Consider the following 21,543-nt stretch of genomic DNA (forward strand, 5'->3'; position numbering starts at 1 on the left):
TATTAACGTTTATATTGAGGATTTGTATTTGTCAATTGTATTTTTCTTAAATGTATGTGCTAGATGTAATATAAATAAAACATTTAAAACCAATCAAAAAGTCCATATCAGGGATAGATATGTTACATCTAAATAAAATAGATGTTTTCATTATTATTTATTTTTGTAAAACTACAAATATAAGTTGTAATTGGCTGTTGTTACTTGAGTATACATTTCATCAGTGTGCTAAAAGTGTTTCGATAAAATAGTTAACTACACAATAGCTCTTCCATTTCAAAACAAGTTTATTGGTCATATACAAAATAAAGTAAGCTGTTTATCAACAAACATACAGTATATACATCAATAAATTAAGAGATGTGTCAGACCGATGATAAAACAGTTAATTTCATGATTACCAATACCTTGTGATCATCACCTCACATATCTACAAATTGCAAAACAAAGAAGTACAATAATTTAGTTAAAGATAAATACTTACAAAGACTGTCACATTTAAAGTATTTTCCCATATAAAGTACTGTCATAGAATAATTTATTACACCCCATACAGAAATATTACAAAACACAGAATTTCCTATAACAAGGGCTTTTTCTGAACAGGCTATGCCAAATTCACACAGAGTCACTACATTTCTATAGCTTTAAACTGACCATAATATACTTTTAGAAACACAAACATTTCCCATGAATAACCTGTCAAAATGCACATAATCACATGGTTAAATGGGGGGAAAAAGTGGTAAAAATAGAGAGAATGTTACAATGAAAAGCAAAACAAATAAATAAGTTAATGTGATGTGAAACTCTGGGTAAGTATTGTATGCTAAAGGCTTTAAAACTGATAAGGGCAGAGAGTAAGAGAGAGCAGCAGAAGGAAGTATAAAACCAACATTATTATTGATGAAAACACCAAACAAACGATCAAAGGAATCCTTGGTTCATTTACTCCCATCGATCGGCATGGAGGAGGGTAAAAGGGCTTTTAAGGTCCGGTGGCGTGATTCACCAGACAGGAAAACAACTGATTGAATACATGCTGGTCGGGCAGGCAGGGGGATAAAGAGCTAATGATTTGCATCTTCTAGAAGAATCAGAGCTTTTGTAGAAGTGCTGCTGAGTTAACTCGCTGACACTTTGTAAAAAAGGGCTGGGATAAATGGAGTGGGGTTTCATCCGATGTGTCTCCACCACCCCTTTCTGCCTCTGTAAAATATTTATGGAAGCAAGTTTAGGAGCATAGATTTGTAATGAAATGTCTCTTCATATAGATGGTATGACCCCTGTACAGGCAGAGGAAAATAAGGTCAGCGTTGTCTAACAAGCTCATAAACTTGGTTATGAAAAAAGCCACCAAGATGCCCTGTCTGATAATCGCTGAAGGTCTATTTGTCAGCTGATCATGTCTGCAGAGAATAGGAAGAAATAGTTCACCTCATTTGTTAAGAGACTTAACACCCTGACTGTTTTACACTGGAGAAATAGAACAAACACAAAGTCGGGAAGACAAAAGTAATGTTTTTCTTGAGTTCCTTCTTCTCAAATGGAAGTTAATCAAACTATATGATGGTTTAAATGTTTTCACAGTTGATTGTTAAGTGACATGGTGAAAAAAGCAGTGTAAGCTACAACACAAAAAAGAGAGACAAACTGGTGCTGGCATTTACAACCCCAAATACATTGATAACCACTGAGCATTGGCTATTTAACATCGTCACATCACACCTGCTTTTATAAAGAGTCAACTCCACGCAACAGCTACGAAAGTATCCCTGCTCCCAGTGTTGTGCCAGTTCACAGCTTTTCTGAACTAGTTCAAGTTCAGTTCATACATGCTCAAAGTGAACAGTTCACGTTCAAAGTTCACAATTTTAATTCTGAACTAGTTCAAAGTTCAGTTCATTTCACTTTTTTCGTGAGATATTCAAATAAATACTTTTTTTCACACTACGAGCTAGAAATCACTATACGTTCTTTGAAACTGTTCATTGTAGACATTTGCTCATAACACTGCTATTGTGGGTTTCTTAACAGGTGCTGAAACTTGTAGCAATACAGACAAGATAGACCAGTTCTATACTTAGTGCAATGAAATCTACTAGCATTCAATTAAATAAAGAATAAATAATATGAAATATGAATATATTATTTGATATATATGATATTATATATACCTATGTGTGTGTATGAAATGAGCAAAACTCTTGAATTGCATTCACACTGGATGGATGTTTTAATTCAATGTGCCGTTTCAAATTCGAGAAGGACGTTGTCGATGTCCTAACTTGTTTTTGCTGCGCAGGTGGACACATCTTACACAGGAAGGAAAGATTTTTGCCGTCGGGGTCTTGGTTTGCAAGAGTGTAAAATTGTTTTAAATGTTCGTGAGGAGAATCGGAGTCCGTCTCCGTGCCATCACTTCCACTAGCCATCTTGTTTTTTTTGTTTTTTTAAATCGCAGCGCTTTCTCTCACTCTCGTCATTGGTCTCTCTCTCTCTCTCTCTCTCTCTCTCTCTCTCTCTCTCTCTCTCTCTCTCTCTCTCTCTCTCTCTCTCTCTCTCTCTCTCTCTCTCTCTCTCTCTCTCTCTCTCTCTCTCTCTCTCTCTCTCTCTCTCTCTCTCTCTCTCTCTCTCTCTCTCTCTCTCTCTCTCTCTCTCTCTCTCTCTCTCTCTCTCTCTCTCTCTCTCTCTCTCTCTCTCTCTCTCTCTCTCTCTCTCTCTCTCTCTCTCTCTCTCTCTCTCTCTCTCTCTCTCGAGCCTCCAGCCCTCCGCGCTCTCGGCGTTGCTATGCCTAAGCCGCTCTGCTGCAATTCATCATGGGTAACGTCGTGCGGAAAGCCAGTACGTTTCAACTATTCAACTCAACTATTCTCAGGCGGACACTACGTTGCCCGCAATGCATTGCGCATACAGTGCCAAAACTATTTCTGCGTTGATACATGATTTAAGCGGCACCTACAGGAGGGAGGAACTTTCTCTCTCGTTGCGTTTCAAAAGAGAAAACAGATGTCACTCAGTTTTCAATGGAAAACAAATGCCAACGTTCATTTACAGTGATGTCTGCCGTTCATGACACATAATGTGAACTAATTCACGTTCAAGTTCTTTATTGAAAAATGTGTTGCGTTCAGTTCAACGTTCACGAAAAAATGAGCATGTTCAATGAACGCGTTCTTTTGAACTCGTTCACGCACAACACTGCCTGCTCCTGGCACGCAGGATGTCTACTTTTTCTTGATTATGTTTAATGTCTATTAAACAGCAGCCACCATGTTAACAGAGTTTTGCTTACACAGTATGCATCGTTTAATAACAATTCACAGGCATCAGGAAGTTTTATATTTCTGCATCAACTTGACACAAATAAACCCTTGGTTGTTATCCCCTGTAATTTATACCGCCATGACCTCGCACACAACACAGTATGAGCCAGAAAAAAATAATTACAATTTAAAAAGCAAATAAAAATACAACTGAGCGAAATAATATAGGGAAAAAACTCCAGCAGATAATAATATTATTCTGAGTGCACAAAACAGACATTTTAAAATAAATTAAAAATAAAGGGCACGTACATAAATATACTGATGTGATACCTATACATGCTTGTGGCTGAATACCATGGAGGTTATTCCTGTGATAAGACATTTAAATAAAATGTATTAGACATTTCATTTTGACATTTGTAGTTCTCAAATTTCACGGTTAGCTTAACGTACAGTGTGAAGATTAAAGATAAATCATATTTTTTAAACACATTTCCCTTCCAATGCTTTTGCTCATTGTTCACCTGTTTGATTTGATATTGACGTAGATTCAGACACACATCGCTAATTTTAATAACTGCACAGCAGTAGGCTGGTTCACCACGTTTTTTTCACAGTGGAAAAGGAGCGGTTCAGGAAAAAGGCTGCATGTATGGACTGTTATATCATGTAAATTGCTTCTATATTTCGGTAAATTACTCATATCAGGTTTTCATTAGTCTAAAAAAAAAAACCCATCCAGTTGAGGCAACTGTACTTTGTGAAGTAAACCTAACTCTTGGACAGACAAACCATTAAACAGCAGAGTATTTTCATTTCATAAAACACCAAATACATTAACAAATTTCACTTCCCTGACACTTACAGTACAAAACAAAACAGGAACATTACATATACAGAACTATGTAAAATGTACACACACACTACAAAAATAACCTATTGTTGGAGCAGGGGGGTGATGCAGCCACACAGGCCCATTGTTGAGTTTTACATCGCTATAACTTTACCAGATGACCTAAATACACGATATATCCTGTGAGGTTAACCATAACACTTCCTCATCTCATCGGTCGATATGAGCTTTCAACGCTGAAAGGACTAAAATAAAGCCGCAGAGATTCTGTTCAGCAATATGTACTTAATAGACTTGAGATGTACAAATGATGAGTGCAGATAAACACACGTCTAACACGTCTGCAGTGCAAGAGCTGAGTGATGGGGCTGGGAGGACAAAGATCTTATGATTAGAGAAAGTTACCCACAGTGTCATCACCCGCTTTGGCCTGAAATCAAACAAGGATCAAAGTCATATGCATGAAATAGTTATAGTTACCTCGTCACATACCTACACAGCACACCACACGCTAGTTCACGGTTACACACACGTGCCTAGTCACAAGAGAAGAAACAAAGCTATTCAGTAGTTAAGCCACTTTTGGTACAATTGCAAAATAGAGCGATACTGTATATCAAACAGATTTTGTTACATGTTTTTTTTTTTTTTTTTTTTTACAGGTCGTTACAAACAATGCAAAGATAATTGTCTTTATAAAATTCCAGACTCTACCGTACATAGACACAGATTCTTGGAGTATAGTACACCACGTAAGACTACTTTTATGGTAAAACTGTGACATGACATCCCATTTGTGTGACTTGAAATTCAGAGGAAAGCGTTGCTGGCTGACTGAACTTTCAGTCAGATCACTTTGTGGTTTAATGCGAGAAATGCAAGATTAATCACTTTGATTTGAGGCGAGAATAATGCTGAAAGTGAAATAACCTAGATTTTTGAGTCAGTAGCCAATCAAATCCGTAAACATGCAAACCATATTATTAGCATAAAGCAGATTTTTACTCATAACTGCTTTCCAAAAAGCATGTCCTGTGCAAGAAAATGGCGTGTTTTTTTTGTTTAAGGAATACTTCACCAACAAAGTGATCTTTTCTAAATCAATAACTCATCCTGTATTACCTTGAGTTTATGAAGAAAATTAGCATACTCCACAGTGATAAAAGAAACCAAAAATGGAAAAGAATCCAATTTAATTTAATTCCAAATAGTAGTGGCTGTCTTTAAAAACAGCAAAACTAAATTGCCCATACTTTCCAAATGCATAAATTTAGTAAAAAATTACGATTTTAAACATTCTGCATTAATAGTCTCAGTGTTGAGCAGGCTTGCTTCTCTCCAAAGTGTAATAATAATAATGTTTTAGCAAAGATGCTTTGGTTTTGCTGTTCTAAGATGTGGCCCCAATTTACTTAAAATCACTTAAATGTTTCTACATTTTTTGATTCTCCTTTAACCTTTGGATTTTACGAAATACAAACATTTCTTCAAGAATTCATGGGAACGCAGGGTACGTAACTGATATTGAAACGGTAATTTTGAGTGTAGAATTTAAGTTTATGAACTGCCGAGTCACATAAATGGGTGTTATTGATTTTATAATCTTGCTACTACACAGCTCATACAACAACGCACAGTTAAATGCTGCCACAACCTGATTCCTGATTGGTCAGTGTTTCACATTAAGCACAGGTATATAAACAAACAACTGCATTGAATCTCCACCGTCCTCCCATAATTCCTCTTGCCTTTGAGTTGATGCATATCATTAGGAGACCAAAGGCACTTGCCCTTCCAATTATTTTGAACATACTTTTGAGAGACAGAAGACAATTTTATCTTGATTCAGCTCTGGTGTTCAAAAGACCATTTCCCTGAAAATCCCTATAAACACAAATAAGGTCAGTGACCTATCCTTCTTTCCTCTATAGTATGCTGTGTTTTTTTTTTTTTTGGTAAATATCAATTGCCTTATCGCCCCTCTTTCTGTTTTCTGTTTCTGTGATCCAGGAAGTACTGTGTGTAAGAATGGAAACCAGTTGGAATTGAGAAATGGAAGGACAGAGAAAGAATAGGTAAGATAAAGAGAGCTGTACATAAGTGAAGAGATCGTAGAAAAAAATACAGCTAACTAAATATAGCAATACCAAAACGAACACGCGCAACAGAATTTCACAGAATTCCTGATATAACATTTGACACACAGAGAATACACTTTGGACCTCATGTGAATGACAACACGGTACAAAACAGTAGAAATACAGTTACCACCAGTGTGTAATATATATTTTTTCTCTAGTACTTCTCTTAAAAAGCTCTTGGCTAGGGTGGAGCATGATGGGACTTAAATCAGCAGGTCACGGGAAATCTTGCAAATTCTTTTGGATCTCAGGTTCCCAAGATTCTTTGTGTCAATCTAAAACACATAAACACCATCTTATTGGCTGTAGTTCAAATGTATTGTGTTTGAATATCTTTGTTTGGGTGGCATAGGCCTGTCACGATTATTACGTTAACCTTTAATATAAGGACATGATCATTTTGCTGACCTATATGTTACTTGTTTACATGCTTGTTTGTTAAGATTCAAATGTAAACAACCTGTTAGCCCAATGTGTTTTCCCACCTGTAAAAGGATTTTGGCATTGTGCAAACATTGCACATTTTTGCTAACAGAGCCTAAGAGTCTATTTTATAATTACTTTAATTAAGTGATGTTCACTTTCCAATTCCAAGGTTGAATATTAAAGAAAATGTTAAATAAAGTAGTTATCACGACATGCCTAGTGTAGCAAATTTAAATGTTCTACTACTTGGTTTGAATGATTTTTGAAGTATTTGGGGCATTGACATTCTTAAATATTTCCCCCCTTGGCCTGGTATAAACTTAATCTCATATTATTTGACTTCCCCAGGCTTTCAGTGACCGTAGGAACCCTGTGTATCTGTCCTGTGCTAAATGATCATGTGCTGACCAAAGACTTGCATCTTTAAAGTCTCAAAAATCTGTTTCCACCCTTTCCTCCCGCTGCACTGATCCGAGACAGGGGATCGTGCTGGGGCGACGTGATGGAGACCGCCCAGCTGTCTGACGTCAGTGCAGGTGGAGGACAGGTGGTCGGCAGAGAAGAAGAATTACTGCAACCCCTCATCTATCTTTCCCTCCCTCAAGACCGTGCATCTGTTTTTGACTTCACTATAGTGATCACGCTGGTCGCCGTTGCCATCTTCCCTGGTATGAGCGGGCCAATGACTGACGACGCCATGCCTCCCCCTCCTCCTCCCCCTCCCCCCCTCACACCGACCCCCACAGAGGGGCTCCGTGCCACAGTCCTGGCGAAGCTCTGCAACGCCTCGTACTTAGACCTCAGAGCGTCCAGCTCGACGCGCATGGAAGCGTTCTCGTTGGCCAGTTTGTCCACCTCCTGCTGCAGCACGGTCTTCTGCTTCTCCAGCTCCTCCTTCTGGGTGACCCGCTTCACCCGGCAGCTGGCGGCGTAGCCCCGGTTCTTCAGGGTGCGCCGCCGTTGTTTCAGTTGCAGGATCTCATCCTTGGTGAGCCCTCTGAGGTGCTGGTTCAGTTCCCGTACTGACATGGTCACCAGCTCGTCGTCCGTGAGGGTGGTGCCATTCTCCCCCGGCTCACGCTTCACCTGGGAGAAGCAGGAAAAGAAGGGTTGTGAGACAGAACCGCATCTCAAACACAGAGAATCAAGTAAAAACTAATATGAAGGCCTTTTACCTTCAAGGCTTTATTTCCTTTGTTAGTCGTCGTCATGCCACAAGGTCCTTGCTGTTCTGAACACACCTACGGAGACAAAAGAGAGTACGGAGCATCAGCATAGGAACACCAACAAAGTTCGAGCGGTTCCAGTTCTACGTGAAGCCAGGTAACAGTGTAATAGCATTAAAAAAGAACAATTTGGTTCCTTGAGATTTATAAGCTTATATCAAGTGTGTGTGGATACCCACCAGGACCAGTGGAGATACTCCAATTTGATATCTACTGTTGGAGCCCTGTTGTGTGAGCATGTTGCCGTATCATGCATGCGTGTCACACTGTAAGAGTGAAAGTGACAAGCTTTTCTTAGAATTTCCCTGACTTCCTGTTCCTGGTGGTTACACCAACGGTGCCCACCACCTTTGTCTTGTTGAACTCTTATTGGTTGGATTTAGGCCAGTAGGAATGAGCGTAAAAATGAAGAGGAAGTGGTAACATTTGTGGGAAGGATCTGAGGGGAAAACCAACAGTTTAGTGCCGTAACCTGCGCACACTCTCACTCTCACTCACTCACTCACTCACTCACTCACTCACTCACTCACTCACTCACTCACTCACTCACTCACTCACTCACTCACTCACTCACTCACTCACTCACTCACTCACACACACACACACACACACACACACACACACACACACACACACACACACACACACACACACACACACACACACACACACACACACACACACACACAACTAGACAGTAGAGAATTTGTACAGAGCAGGTATAGACCTACACTTACTAGAGATACGAATGTAGGTAAACCAGATAAAATGATGTTTACGCATTAATACCAAAGGGGTAACAAGAGACAAAAGGATGTAGAGAACACAGTGTGACTCAGAAGTCAACAAAGAGGGAGCCTGGAAGTGAAAAAAGATGAGATCAGTCCTTAGTGCTCACAGCTCCACAGATGAGCATCTCCACAAGCTCTCAATGCGATGCTTTGTGTGGCGCGTTGTCCGGCTCTCATCTCTCAGACCTGTGTGTGTGTGTGTGTGTGTGTGTGTGTTCGATAAAGGGCGGCTATTGTTGCTGCTGCTGAGCGATCATCATGAGACCAGTCATGATGACTCAGCAGGTTCCTGATCTCACTCTCTCACCCCTTTCCTCCTCTCTGTCTCTCTCTCTCTCTCTCTCTCTCTCTCTCTCTCTCTCTCTCTCTCTCTCTCTCTCTCTCTCTCTCTCTCTCTCTCTCTCTCTCTCTCTCTCTCTCTCTCTCTCTCTCTCTCTCTCTCTCTCTCTCTCTCTCTCTCTCTCTCTCTCTCTCTCTCTCTCTCTCTCTCTCTCTCTCTCTAGTTTTCCTTTCCTGCCGCACACATTTCTGCTCTCCTCACTCACTTTTTATTCCCCCTTTACCTCTCACTTTTTATATCATTTACAACCCTCTAACTCTTTTTTCTAAAAAAGCTAAGGGTTTGCTGCAGGCTGGGGAAAGCCTACAGGGCAGGAGGGCGGTCACATTAAGGCTGAGCTTGAATGTGATGGGCCGTCTGATGTACAGAAACACCTGCTTTCAAGCCAAACCTCCAAATATATACTGCTGAATCTGAATCTTTAAAAATGTTAGAATTTGGAATTAAGTTATATTGCTTCAGTCATTAAAAAGTTAGGTCATTTAAAAAACACCTCATTAAGGGGAGTGATGACATGCGACAATGCATCTATTGCTCTTTCATTCTTATTCTAGTCTGACAGAAGGCAATGTACTGAGCGTGCCACTGACCCTCCCCCACAATGCACCTGTCTGCTGCCTGTCTCATAGCGTTCATGCGAGCGCTGCCACAGATCCTACAGTTATAAATAGCTGTACATCAAAGACAAAAAACATACAATACATATACAAGTAATCATCATGCACACAGCACGTCAAGTCAGAAATCTGTCTGTGACATAGGGGAGAATATGGGAGGAGAAAAATTGACTCTATGGCTATGATAAAGCATCATCCAAAGAATTAGACTTCAAACACTTATTCATAAGTAAGGGTCAGACAATTAATGGAGCTTCTTCTCAGTAACCAAATGTCTTTCATCTTTGTGTACCACTGTAGCGTTGCGTTTTGTTGGGATGCAGCCTCCCACAGCTGGATGTGCATCATGCACAATAGATGGATCAAAGACGTGAGAACTGAGGGTGGCTGCTGGGGGTGGGGGTGGAAAAGAGAGTGGGAGGGTGGGGGGAAGAACAGAACTGTTTTCCTGCCAGGCACTGGTTTATTTCCCCTGTGCCCCAAACCCAACCCCCATAACCCTGTCTACATGCAAACAAAAAGAATGCCAGCAAGCACACACACACACACACACACACACACACACACACACACACACACACACACACACACACACACACACACACACACATACACACACACACACACACACACACACACAAACACACACACACACACACACACACAAACACACACACACACACATCCCCCGCTGCCATGCCAGTGGGGCACAATAAAACACACACGTAAAACGCATGCCTGCAAGTACACAAAGTGCAAATGTGTGGTTCTGTTTAAAGTGCGAAACAATGCTTGATAAGTGTGGAACTGAGCTTGCTGTGCATGAAGGGTTTTATTCCATACTTGGAAAAACATAATTCAAATGTCTGGGATAAAAGCAACTAGCGAATGGAATGAATGCAGGTGCACAAGGGTACATATCAAACCAATACAAATCCTTCAGAATCAATTTTGGTGGTGGTGGCGAAGTCCGTAGTGACTTGGATAGGAACCGGAAGGTCACCGGTTAGACTCCCCGAAAAACCAAGTGCTACCGAGGTGTCCCTGAGCAAGGCATCATTCCCTACACTGCTCCCCGGCGCCGTACATATGGCAGCCCACTACTCCTAACACTAGGAAGGGTCAAATGCAGAATGTAAACTTCCCCTCTGTGGGACAATTAAGGGTTCCTTCTTTCTCTTCTTGTTATATGTGTGTTTTTGTTTTAACTTTTAAAGTAACTCTGAATAGGTATCATTCATTTGTTGTGGTTGTAAATTTGTAAAGCAAATTAGAGAAAAATGTAGGTCGCTAAATATGCTACATTTTACTTCAAATAAAATTCAAAGTGACTTTTGATTGAGATAATCCATGTCAGGTACACTGATTTACTGAGTGAGTTAAGAAAGAATGGTATCAGTGCTATGATAACAACTAATGATTATTCTCGTCATTGATTAATGTATGTCCTTGTAGCCTCTAGAGGAAAGGTCAAATTGCTTGTTTAAGTTTTTTTCTTTTTATATATTAAGTTTAATATCGGAGAAGATTAAGACAAATGGCATCTGTTCACATTTTCAGAAGTTTGGGGATATTTCATCAAGGTTAGACAACAAACCTGACCTACAGCACAGCAGTTAACTGCAATAAACTAGTGTGTGTGTGTGTGTGTGTGTGTGTGTGTGTGTGTGTGTGTGTGTGTGTGTGTGTGTGTGTGTGTGTGTGTGTGTGTGTGTGTGTGTGTGTGTGTTGTCAGGGAGCTGAGGCCATGTGTAAGTCATCCAGGTTAAGGATCATCTGCTGAGCAAAGGCATCGCCATTCATCTTGGACGCGCACACACACACACACACACACACACACACACACACACACACACACACACACACACACACACACACACACACACACACACACACACACACACACACTCACAGAGTAACACAAAGTGCCAGAGGTGTCCTTCCCATAATGCTTGCGGGGTGGTCGCTGCGGTGTGGTCAATGCCACAGCCACTGTTGCTTCAACAGACAGCTTTTTTGCTGTGGCAGGCTTTATTTTTATGGAGCAACCAAAAGAACGCTGACAACTCAAGAGCAGAGCTGCTTACAGTGGAGCGACAACACACACACACACACACACACACACACACACACACACACACACACACACACACACACACACACACACACACACACACACACACACACACACACAAAAGACGGGACATCGGGACCGGGATGGAAGAAGAGATAAGTACTGGAGACGTGTAAAATAAAAGCTAGAGGAGGAGAAAGCTGGGAGGAAAGAAGGTAAGGAGTTGGTGGGATAGAAAGGTGAAGACAGGAGGTAAGAAAGGAGGAGGGGGGTGCAGCTGGAGAAGGAGGAGGTGGAGGACTTAAAGAATGCTGACGTCCTCCAGAGCTGATTAGCGTTACAGCGGAGACATCACACCCACAGCCCAGAAAAATGCTGAGTATGGAGGGAGGACGGGGTGGGGGGTGCAAATGACAAGGGAGAAAGAAGAGAAGAAAAAGAGAGAGGCAAGTGAGGAGGAAGAGGCGGAGGAGAGGAGGGGGACAGCAGTGGGGATACAGGGAGTAACGCCAATGAGAAGGAACAGGACAGGGAGGGGGGGCAGAGAAGGAGGAAGATGAGGGGGTGGGAAAGTGTTTGGGTGAAAATGCATCCTCAACACATTTGTAAGAGCTTAGCTGTTGGGTAGGGGGAGAAATGGAGAGGGAGAGAGAAAGAGGGGAGGGAGCAGGGAGGAGGAATGGATGGAGGGGGATTGGGGTCGGTGAAAAAACCCTGAACTCAGCAACGACCTAGACTAAAACCTACAATTAGAAAAGTTCTGAGGCTGATCCAGGGCAATGAAACTACTGCTGACCCCCCCCCCCCCCCCCCCACACACACACACACATAGCTTCTTGACAAATCAAGTCCTAGAGGAAGGATGAAAACGAGAGTAATAGCGTGGCAGGAGGTGAATACCGATCATGGCGGGGGTTCACAAAGACATTAAAAGTGCACAAGACGTAAAGCAACCAATCGTCTCGAGCTGTGTTTGTTGCCGTGCATTGCTGGTTTCAGACGGAGCTCTAATTAATCTGGTGTGAGACAACCTTTCGCCACTACCGCCACACAGAGAGGCATTTCTTAGAAAGAGGCTTCCCACGTAAAGCTGGTAGCACGCGCTCACACACAGCGGAAGATAAATAGCCAGATTAGACGCTCCAAAAGCGACCCGGGGGCTGGTGTGTCTGTGGGTGTACTCGCATAAGCATAAACAAGGGAGCAAACAGAGAGTGATCAAGAATAGACTGTAGAGTCACAAGTCGCTTGTGATGCAGTGGCAAGTCTGTATTTATTGAATAAACTCAAAATAACAACTGCTCCTCCTCCCGCAGGCAACTCTCGGAGCAATAACGCGGAGCACAAAGGACGGCAACCGGGAGAGGACGTGATAAAAAAGAGAGCCAAATGTAGGGAGCGTGAATTAAAAGCTCAGTGCACCACAAAACTCCTAGTTCCGGCCCACCTTGGCTCGGTGTTAAAAAAGATCATTGATCTAGGGAGGGCCGAGGGTGTTGGTAAATAATTAACGATGAGTGCTGTGCACGGGCTAATTGAGAATTAGGAATCAGATCAACGATAATGGCAACCTGTGCATATAGAGGGGGCAGGGTCTCACGGGGCCATGGAGAGGGAGAGAGGGGAGGATAAAAGGCACCCCAGTTTGAGCCGTGTTGTGTGTGGAGAAAGGAGCAGTAGGCTATTAACTGGGAGGTATGCAGAGCGTGAAATAAGCACGATAACACAGACAGAGGGGAGCAGGAGAAGGAGGAAACACAAGGAAAGGGAAGGAAACGGGAGCCTAATATGCATATTATAATATATGGAGAGGGAAGAGTGATCGCTTTCACACTTTCAGATAGTTCAAAAAGTGCGTGCGTGTGTGTGTGTGCGCGCGCGTGTGCAGTAGTAAAGTGTGCGCGAGACGGTGTTGGTGCAAGTGTGTTATTAAAGGCGAGAAAAAGTCCTGGCGTCGACACGTTTTTCCCATTCCAGGTAGTAAGTCGGAGTGTGATGACAAATTTCCCAACACAAGCAAAAAAAATTGCAGTGTCAGGCAATTGAGCTCTCTGGCTCCTTTTTTTTCACAAGTGCTTTTTTTTGTAGGAGGAGAGAAAGCATGCAGCGTAGGTTAAGTTGGTTCTCTCTTTCTGTGTGTGTGTGGATAACAGGGAGACAGCACGAAGTTAAACGACATGTTACGTTTATTTCCTCCAGACGCTGTACAAACCCGGTCAGCAATACTGAATCGAGAATATCAGGAAAAGTTTCAGTACAACTTGAATATACCTCATTATCAGTCACAGGAATGAGGAAATATGATCAGAAACAATGATTTAAGACCAGAAACAAACAACAGGACATGTGTACTAGCTCCAGGGGTGTCATGGAGAGCAGTGGCCTTTTGCAGTGGCACATTCCTTGTTACCATTTTAAGGTCTCACGTATGCTTCCACTTCAAGACGGTATGACAGGCATCATGGCTCACAGAAATACTCTCTCTCTCACACACACACACACACACACACACACACACACACACACACACACACACACACACACACACACACACACACACACACACACACACACACACACACACACACACACACACACACACACACTGTAGTATGTGGGTATATGCACTTTCGCCATGCCAAGTATTTATAAAAAAAACAACAGAAGATTGTGACATAAAGCCCACTGCTCCATTCCTTCAAATGACATGTTTATGCAGAAAATGTCAATTAAGTTATTCATAGAAAAAGAAACATAGGATAAATACAATGCTCCGAATTTAAAGTTAACTTTTTCCTTATTTTTCACCAGGAAAATGGCTTTGTGTGTGTATACTACCTTTGGATGTGTGTCATCCAAATGTATTGCTATTTTTAAACTTACTTAATTATATATTGCACGGTTTCCAGTACAAAGGACAATATAAATCAAAATGAGACTAATCTACTACCGGTTTCGTCTTCCAGCTTTGTCAGCTCTAGAGCTAACAGGATAAGTTAATAATCAGATGAGTTAGTCGATAAAATATTCATCCAAAGCAAATTGGACATCCCCTCGATCATTGTAGTTATCCCCTAAGAAAATAAGATGGTAACTTATTGGATCCAGAGTCTTACATTTGAACGTCTTCAAGTTTTTTCAGTGATAGTGAAGTAGGTATGTCTAACTTTTAAACTGTTGGAAGGACAATCTTAGACTAAAGTCATATTTGATTAAATCCGAAAAACATCAGCCTTATCTACAAGGGTCAAACTGACAAAAAGGTGGATAAAAAAGGATGAATTAAAGGTCAAGTGTAATGGTCCAGCTGCCAATTTTCCATCCCATCTTAAATGAACTGTTGCTGTATAGAAATAATGTAGAGCCACAAGTGAAGGCGAAGTACGGTGCCACATTAAAGACACACACACGTGTTTGTTCCCTCTCTTTGCTCTTTAGCATCAATCCCCGTCGTGTGTGTTTGTGTATTTAAAAAGGTTCAGAAATCATAGCAAAAATTCTAGGGGTGCACACTGCAGTTAAAAAATGCGGCAATTTGGCGCATAGAGATGATGCAACTGGCAGACAACCGCTGGTACGGATACTCCTGTTACCAAGGCCTTGCATCTCCATGACTTCATTCTCAATATATCTCCACACTGCATGCAAAACAAAATCATTGCTCTGCCCCGTGTGTGTCGATTCATGTGTGTGTGGGAATGAGGCTTTAACGGGGGCCTGTTCAGAAAGCTTCAAAATAAACCCACAGGTCCTCAGAGGGAAACCACAAGAACCTGACTGAAAAAGAGCTGAGTGATTATTGATACAGAAAAGCGGCTTTGTAATATTGGTGTTTAAACTCATTTTAGGACAGAGGAATGCTTCAGTAATTTGAGGCACTTAATCTGAACTTAAAAGTGTTTCCATTTCCTGATCCCTTTAATGTGTGTTGCAATAGGATTTATCTAGGTTTCATTTTTCAGCTCTCAGTATGGTAATGTAAATAAGGAGTGGAGACACTTGTGGAGTGAGGGTAAGTGTAAACACACGCACACACACACAAACACACACACACACACACACACACACACACACACACACACACACACACACACACACACAAAATAACACAAGGACATGCAACACACTCACACAGAAGCAGGGAAAACAGTGGAGCACAGCAATGATTATGCACCAGATCTGCTTACACCATGTTTCATCATTACTGTGGAGAAAAAACACTCGACTATTGATCTGCCTCACTGCTTCCTTTTCTGTTTGCTTCCCTCTCTCTCTCTCACCCACTCTTTCTCTTCGTCTTTTATTCCCGCTTTTACTTATCTCTCTCTTTGCTTGTCTCCCACTCTCAGAAATTTGCAAACATAACAACACTTTTCTGAAGTGGATCCCAGTAGTAAACAAGATCATAAACACGCAGCCGCTACTTAGAAATCATCCCTACAAACACCACCACAACTCTCTCTCTCTCACACACACACACACACACACACACACACACACACACACACACACACACACACACACACACACACACACACACACACACACACACACACACACACACACACACACACACACACACACACACACACACACACACAAAATAGTGGGAACACCTGTGAAATCTAATGCAATCGAGTATGATTGCCCTGCAATAAAGGGTTGCCTCGTGTGGAGTTTCTCTTTAATGATTTCCCAGTGGAGGACTGACAGCAGTACAACCAGAGCAAGTTACGATGTAATGCTTTATATTCAGAACAAAACAATATTAGCTACCTCAAATTATACCGATATCCAAAACTGCTGGAACATTTGTTTGTTTTCTTTGTCTTGTTTTTTTAATGTTTAATTTCCTGCGAGACATTATCATTTTTCCTAATTTAAGATATTTATTTAAGTTTTCGTACTGCTCCTCCGTGCGAAGACAACATTAAACATTGATGCATTTTAGATATTTACCTTTTTTTGATAACAGTTTGTGGGAAAACTATTTATTTAAAGCAAGTATAAAATACAATGTGGTTTTGGTAAATGCATCAGTAGGTACTGGGTGTTCACCAGTACCAAAAAGATATACCAACCTTCAAGGTGGTCAGCTTCATAAAGAGGTGAACATTATTAGCTTCACACTCAAGGGTAACATTCATAGCAAGGTTAGGGTAATTTATTGCATGTTTGTAAGTGTCCATTCCTTGTAAACTTCTTATAAGCTGAGACAATTCCTCAATTAATATTGATTAGTAATGTCTGATTCAAGTTTCTCAAATAAGAATATTTGCTACTTTTTTAGTTCAATAATATCCTAAACCAAATATTTAGGCTCTATGGGGAACCTTGAAACCTTGAAATTTGTGGTTGAACAAAACAAAACTTTTCAGTGACTGCCTTTGGTGATGAATGTTACACTTTTAATGAAACAAACAATTAATTAAGCAATCAACAAAAACCTGCCAGATTCATTAAAATCATGATGAGCCCAAAATAAAACAAAACAGACAACACAACTTTAATACCAACCTGCAACCATGTCTTTGGCATACTGCTTTACTATAATTTAAGTTGAACGTGCCCAAATGTAATCTTTAGTGAAGAGGGTAATAATGGATTGTCCTAAAAAATGCCTAAACAGTATTCAAATGAAAACATGAGCTTATGTTATCATAAAATATGTTGAATTCACTATAATAACAGAGTATCAAACAGAAAATATTCACATATAAGAGGATTAAATAAATGACATTTAAGCATGTTTTGCCTAACAAATAAACTTCAATAATGGCTGCCCATTATTTCCCTTATTGATTAACCAAGTAACTGTTTCAGCTCTCTACACACGTGCATTTCTTCCTCTCTGTGGGATAAAAAGATCAGACGCTGCTGTCCCATCCTTCCTTCCTCACACACCTAGAGGAGGTTTTACACAGTGTTACATCAACTTGAACCCTGCACATGCAGTTTATATGGACTCGCACACAAACAAACAAACACACACACATACTGGTCTGATGTGTCAAAACCGTGATATTACTCTCATTGCTCCTGAAGAGAGAGTCAGACTTTGTTAAAGGATGAAAAGGAATCAACTGCCAAGTGCTAAGTGTTATAACTGATAGTATGACTTCTCATTGTTTCATCTTCGTTTCAAATCTTGCAAATCCAGCTAGGAACTCTCTCTCTCTCAAACACACACACTGTTGTTAACCTTGGTGCACACACGGCCGCTTAAGCAACTAGACATCAGCATCTTATAGGTGTGTTAAACCTCCTGCTCTCTCTCACACACACACACACACACACACACACACACACACACACACACACACACACACACACACACACACACACACACACACACACACACACACACACACACACACACACACACACACACACACACACACACACACACACGGCAAGGCAAAGAAACTAGCTGTGGTAAGTAACAAGTGAAAACGCCATCTGTCAAGCGAGAGCGCATTTGCTTCGCCTCAGCATTTTCAGGGGAATGCCTTGAAGACAAAAAGGTCCTTGTTCTCAATCTCTCCGCAAATCCCATCTCTCATTCTTCCTCCCTCTTCCTTCATCCCCCCTTGCTCTGTGCGCCTTGCCGCTCCGCCACCATCAGCAAAGTTGCACACATAAGCATTGGTCAGCGTTCAATTACTGTGAACACCAGGGAAGGATGGGGAAAGTACTTGACAGAGAAATGCACTTCAAGCACTGATTAAATACTGATACCAAGTATAAAAAAAGTTTAGCCCCTTGGTTGTGTGTGTGTGTGTGTGTGTGTGTGTGTGTGTGTGTGTGTGTGTGTGTGTGTGTGTGTGTGTGTGTGTGTGTGTGTGTGTGTATGTAATGAAAAAAAGGAAAAGGGAAAAAGTGTGTGTGTGTGTGTGTGTGTGTGAGAAAGACAGTAGGGGGGGTTGCTCTTCTCCAATACTGATACAACTGTTTCATCATTATGACCCTCTATTACAGTACTTGCCAACTTGCTTACTACATACTTTTGATACACTCTGCAGAGTGCTGACTCTAACTAAAGCTGCTGATATGGAGTCATTAGGGGGTGAAGTTTCTGTTTTTCTTGGGCCCACAGAGCTTCCCTATTACTCTTCAGTCTTTAAGAGTTGCAATGCTCATCGGTTGCTACGAGGCAGCAGATAATGGCCCATCTACAAGAGATCAATCACAGGATATTCTGTTGCAGGGCATCAGAGTTCAATGAGTTGCTTTCTTTTTTTAGCCACAGAATGTGCAGTCAATGTACAACATTAGCTGACATGGGATTGCCTTGTCCTTTCAATCTGGCATATGTTTATGTCCAAATGCATTCCTTGTATAAATACAAGGCTAATTTAAGATTTGTAGAATTCCATTTAAAAGATAATTGAGGTCACTGCAAGGACGAAAATGATCTTTGTTTGACTGAAGAAATGTTTGAATTGAAGTCATAACCAAAAGTAAAAACAGGTAAATAAAGCACAATCCTGTTTACATGCACATTCTATCCATTTGCCTTGTATCACTGTGCTTGTAAATGTGTTTGAACTCACTGAATAACCGAACCACACTGAAAAAGGACATATTTAGCACATTTTAAACAAACATTCGACAGCCCACTCAGGCTGTAATTATCCCATTAACACGTCAACATCCACTCCATGACCGGGCCTATTTATTTCACAGCCAACCCCCCCTCCAATATAAACCGAGCGCTTCCTTCCCTCACGCCAGACCTTTGTCCGCCCGCGCGCCTGCCGCCGGTGCCATGTTGCCATGGCTCCCTCATGCCTCCGCTCAGCTCGCGCAAACGTTGAGAAATAACAACGTTGTGATGAATCAGCATCTTTGTCGCGAGCCCAGTCGGTGTACAACCGGGCACGTCAGGAAACAGACCGACAGCACAATACACGTAAACGCGTAAAATGTGATGTTAATGGAGATATGAGCAGCAGGCCTGTCGTGTAGAGCAGCGTCTGACACAAAGCAAATGTCAAAACAGTCTCTGGAGCAGCGCTCTCACTATCGGCTACACCGTGTAGCTAACCTCCGGACGGCTGACAGCTATAAATACGATGACAGCAGCCGGTGTCTATTGTTGTCTTACACATTTCACTTCTGTCGCCAAGTTAGCGAAGCAGAGTCAACCAAAACGTAACCACGAGAGTCTGTAAAATCGCTCGCAAAACAAACTATAAACCTAGCACACTTAAATGAAAAATAACTGCACATCTTACCTGCAAGGAAGCAACAGACGTGTCCGTGTGTGAAGCGACAGCAGCGGGAGGCTCCAGCTTGTGTCCGCCGCTGCCGCTTCAGCACCCCGAAGAGAGGACAGTTGCACAAGCTAATGTGTTGTTTTCGAGGGTTTACGCTGCCTAAGTTGTTACACTACATTGAGATTTTTTCCCTAGCTCTTCATTTGTTCACCTTTCTTAATATTGTGGCATTTAGTAGACACAAAACAAGGGAATCCCCAGACGTACCATCGGTACAGAAAAAGCCGAACTGCTCTCGAACTCCCCGCAGGAGCTCTAATTCCGACACATGGCTCCTGTTTTAAGCTTGACAGCCGCACGCAGCGTACACCCTTTGTCTGTGTCTGTGTTATGATATCGACGGTCTGTGCTTCGCGGTGACTGTTCACTCGACCCGACCCGGTCTCGGAACAGCATGTGCGGGTCTCGATGACGCCTGGATCGTGATGATTCAGCACTACCAGACCGCTGCTTTAAACAGCAGCTGCTGTGAGTTCGGTTGGTAAAGCGGCAGCGGCGAACACCGGGACGAGCCGCAACACAAGCGCAGCGAACACCGTACAGCAGTTACGGCGGCCGTGCACACTCAGCAAAACAACACCGCTATATTCAGCACTTTTTAAGGAATTTCACTCTTGATTTCGACAAAGCTGACTCACCAGAAGTCAAACCGGTGCCTTTCGCCCACCGCACCTTCGAGGGTTGGGGTTCGCCGATGGCTCGTCGACCCGGTGTGGAGAGAGACAGTTGGAGAAATGTTTTTTCCGCTCACGCCTTCTCGCAGGTCTACATATATCCACTCCTTCTTCACTTGTTTTAGTCTATGGTCAGAGGCGCCAGACGTCAAATGATGTTTGGATCACATGGTTTCATTCATGAAGGATCTACGCAACCCGCATTTAAAGAGACATGAGACACTACTACTGTGTGATGGACTGTTGTTAGTGTGGAAAGAGTGACACGACGGCCCCACCTCTGTGCATATTTCTAAACTTAGAGCTAACATTTCAAGTAGCTTACTGAGTGGCTCCAATAGTACAGAGTCATGGAATCAAAAAGAAAACATCTCATGGTGTCATTTTTTAAATCAAATTAGTTTTTGGGACTGTTTACATTTTGTGAGTTAAATATTACAGCACAGTTGAAGACAATGGGGGTTGTGTTTTTTTTCTCATTTTATTCTTAAACAGTACTTTTCACAAAGAAAAATACTGCTATCTAATCGGATGAAATGCCACAACTGAAATGCATCAAGGAAAATCAACACAGAAATATAGTATTGTATTGCGCGAGATATCATATTTACGTGTCCTGTTTTTTTGCTGATGACAGGCAACATCTAACTTGCATGGAGATTCATATCACTGCCTACTTCCTTTAAAGAAAGTACATGACACGGCAGTTTAAACAACGATGAGTTAAGTAAAGAGAAAAAAATTCTACTTTCACCAAAAATATACAATGGATTTGTACCATTTCTGTTGAGGCCAAGATGTAAACAATTACATTTGCGATCTGTCTTTGGTTAAAAAGCAAACCTCTATAAAG

General features: G+C 41.7%; 1 protein-coding gene across 3 annotated transcripts; it reads right to left on the reverse strand.

The window, feature by feature from the left end:
* Positions 1-269: 269 nt before the first annotated feature.
* On the reverse strand, positions 270-20,920 carry LOC134864813 (transcription factor MafG-like). Of its 3 annotated transcripts, none has more exons than XM_063884082.1 (4): positions 20,655-20,920; positions 7,865-7,930; positions 3,206-7,775; positions 270-1,775 (listed from the first exon to the last, which is right to left on the reverse strand). In XM_063884082.1, the coding sequence occupies exons 2-3, from the start codon at positions 7,898-7,900 to the stop codon at positions 7,290-7,292; spliced, it is 522 nt and encodes a 173-aa protein (XP_063740152.1). In that variant the 5' UTR covers positions 7,901-7,930; positions 20,655-20,920; the 3' UTR covers positions 270-1,775; positions 3,206-7,289. The 3 variants fall into 3 exon arrangements, with proteins under 3 accessions (XP_063740152.1, XP_063740153.1, XP_063740151.1); XM_063884083.1 differs by lacking the exon at positions 20,655-20,920 and adding an exon at positions 19,975-20,103; XM_063884081.1 differs by lacking the exon at positions 20,655-20,920 and adding an exon at positions 8,095-8,175.
* Between the last annotated feature and the right edge of the window lie 623 nt (positions 20,921-21,543).

Source organism: Eleginops maclovinus, chromosome 5 (genome assembly GCF_036324505.1).
Source record: "Eleginops maclovinus isolate JMC-PN-2008 ecotype Puerto Natales chromosome 5, JC_Emac_rtc_rv5, whole genome shotgun sequence".
In the NCBI taxonomy this organism is placed as follows: domain Eukaryota; kingdom Metazoa; phylum Chordata; class Actinopteri; order Perciformes; family Eleginopidae; genus Eleginops; species Eleginops maclovinus.

What these genes read in the sequence shown, in the direction of transcription:
- LOC134864813 (XM_063884081.1), bottom strand. Translation starts at nt 8,154, where the DNA reads ATGCTCACACAACAGGGCTCCAACAGTAGATATCAAATTGGAGTATCT. An exon ending in GAGTATCTCCACTGGTCCTG is followed by an intron (nt 7,931 to 8,094) that starts GTGGGTATCCAC and finishes TTGTCTCCGTAG; the next exon opens with GTGTGTTCAGAACAGCAAGG. An exon ending in AAGGAAATAAAGCCTTGAAG is followed by an intron (nt 7,776 to 7,864) that starts GTAAAAGGCCTT and finishes TGCTTCTCCCAG; the next exon opens with GTGAAGCGTGAGCCGGGGGA.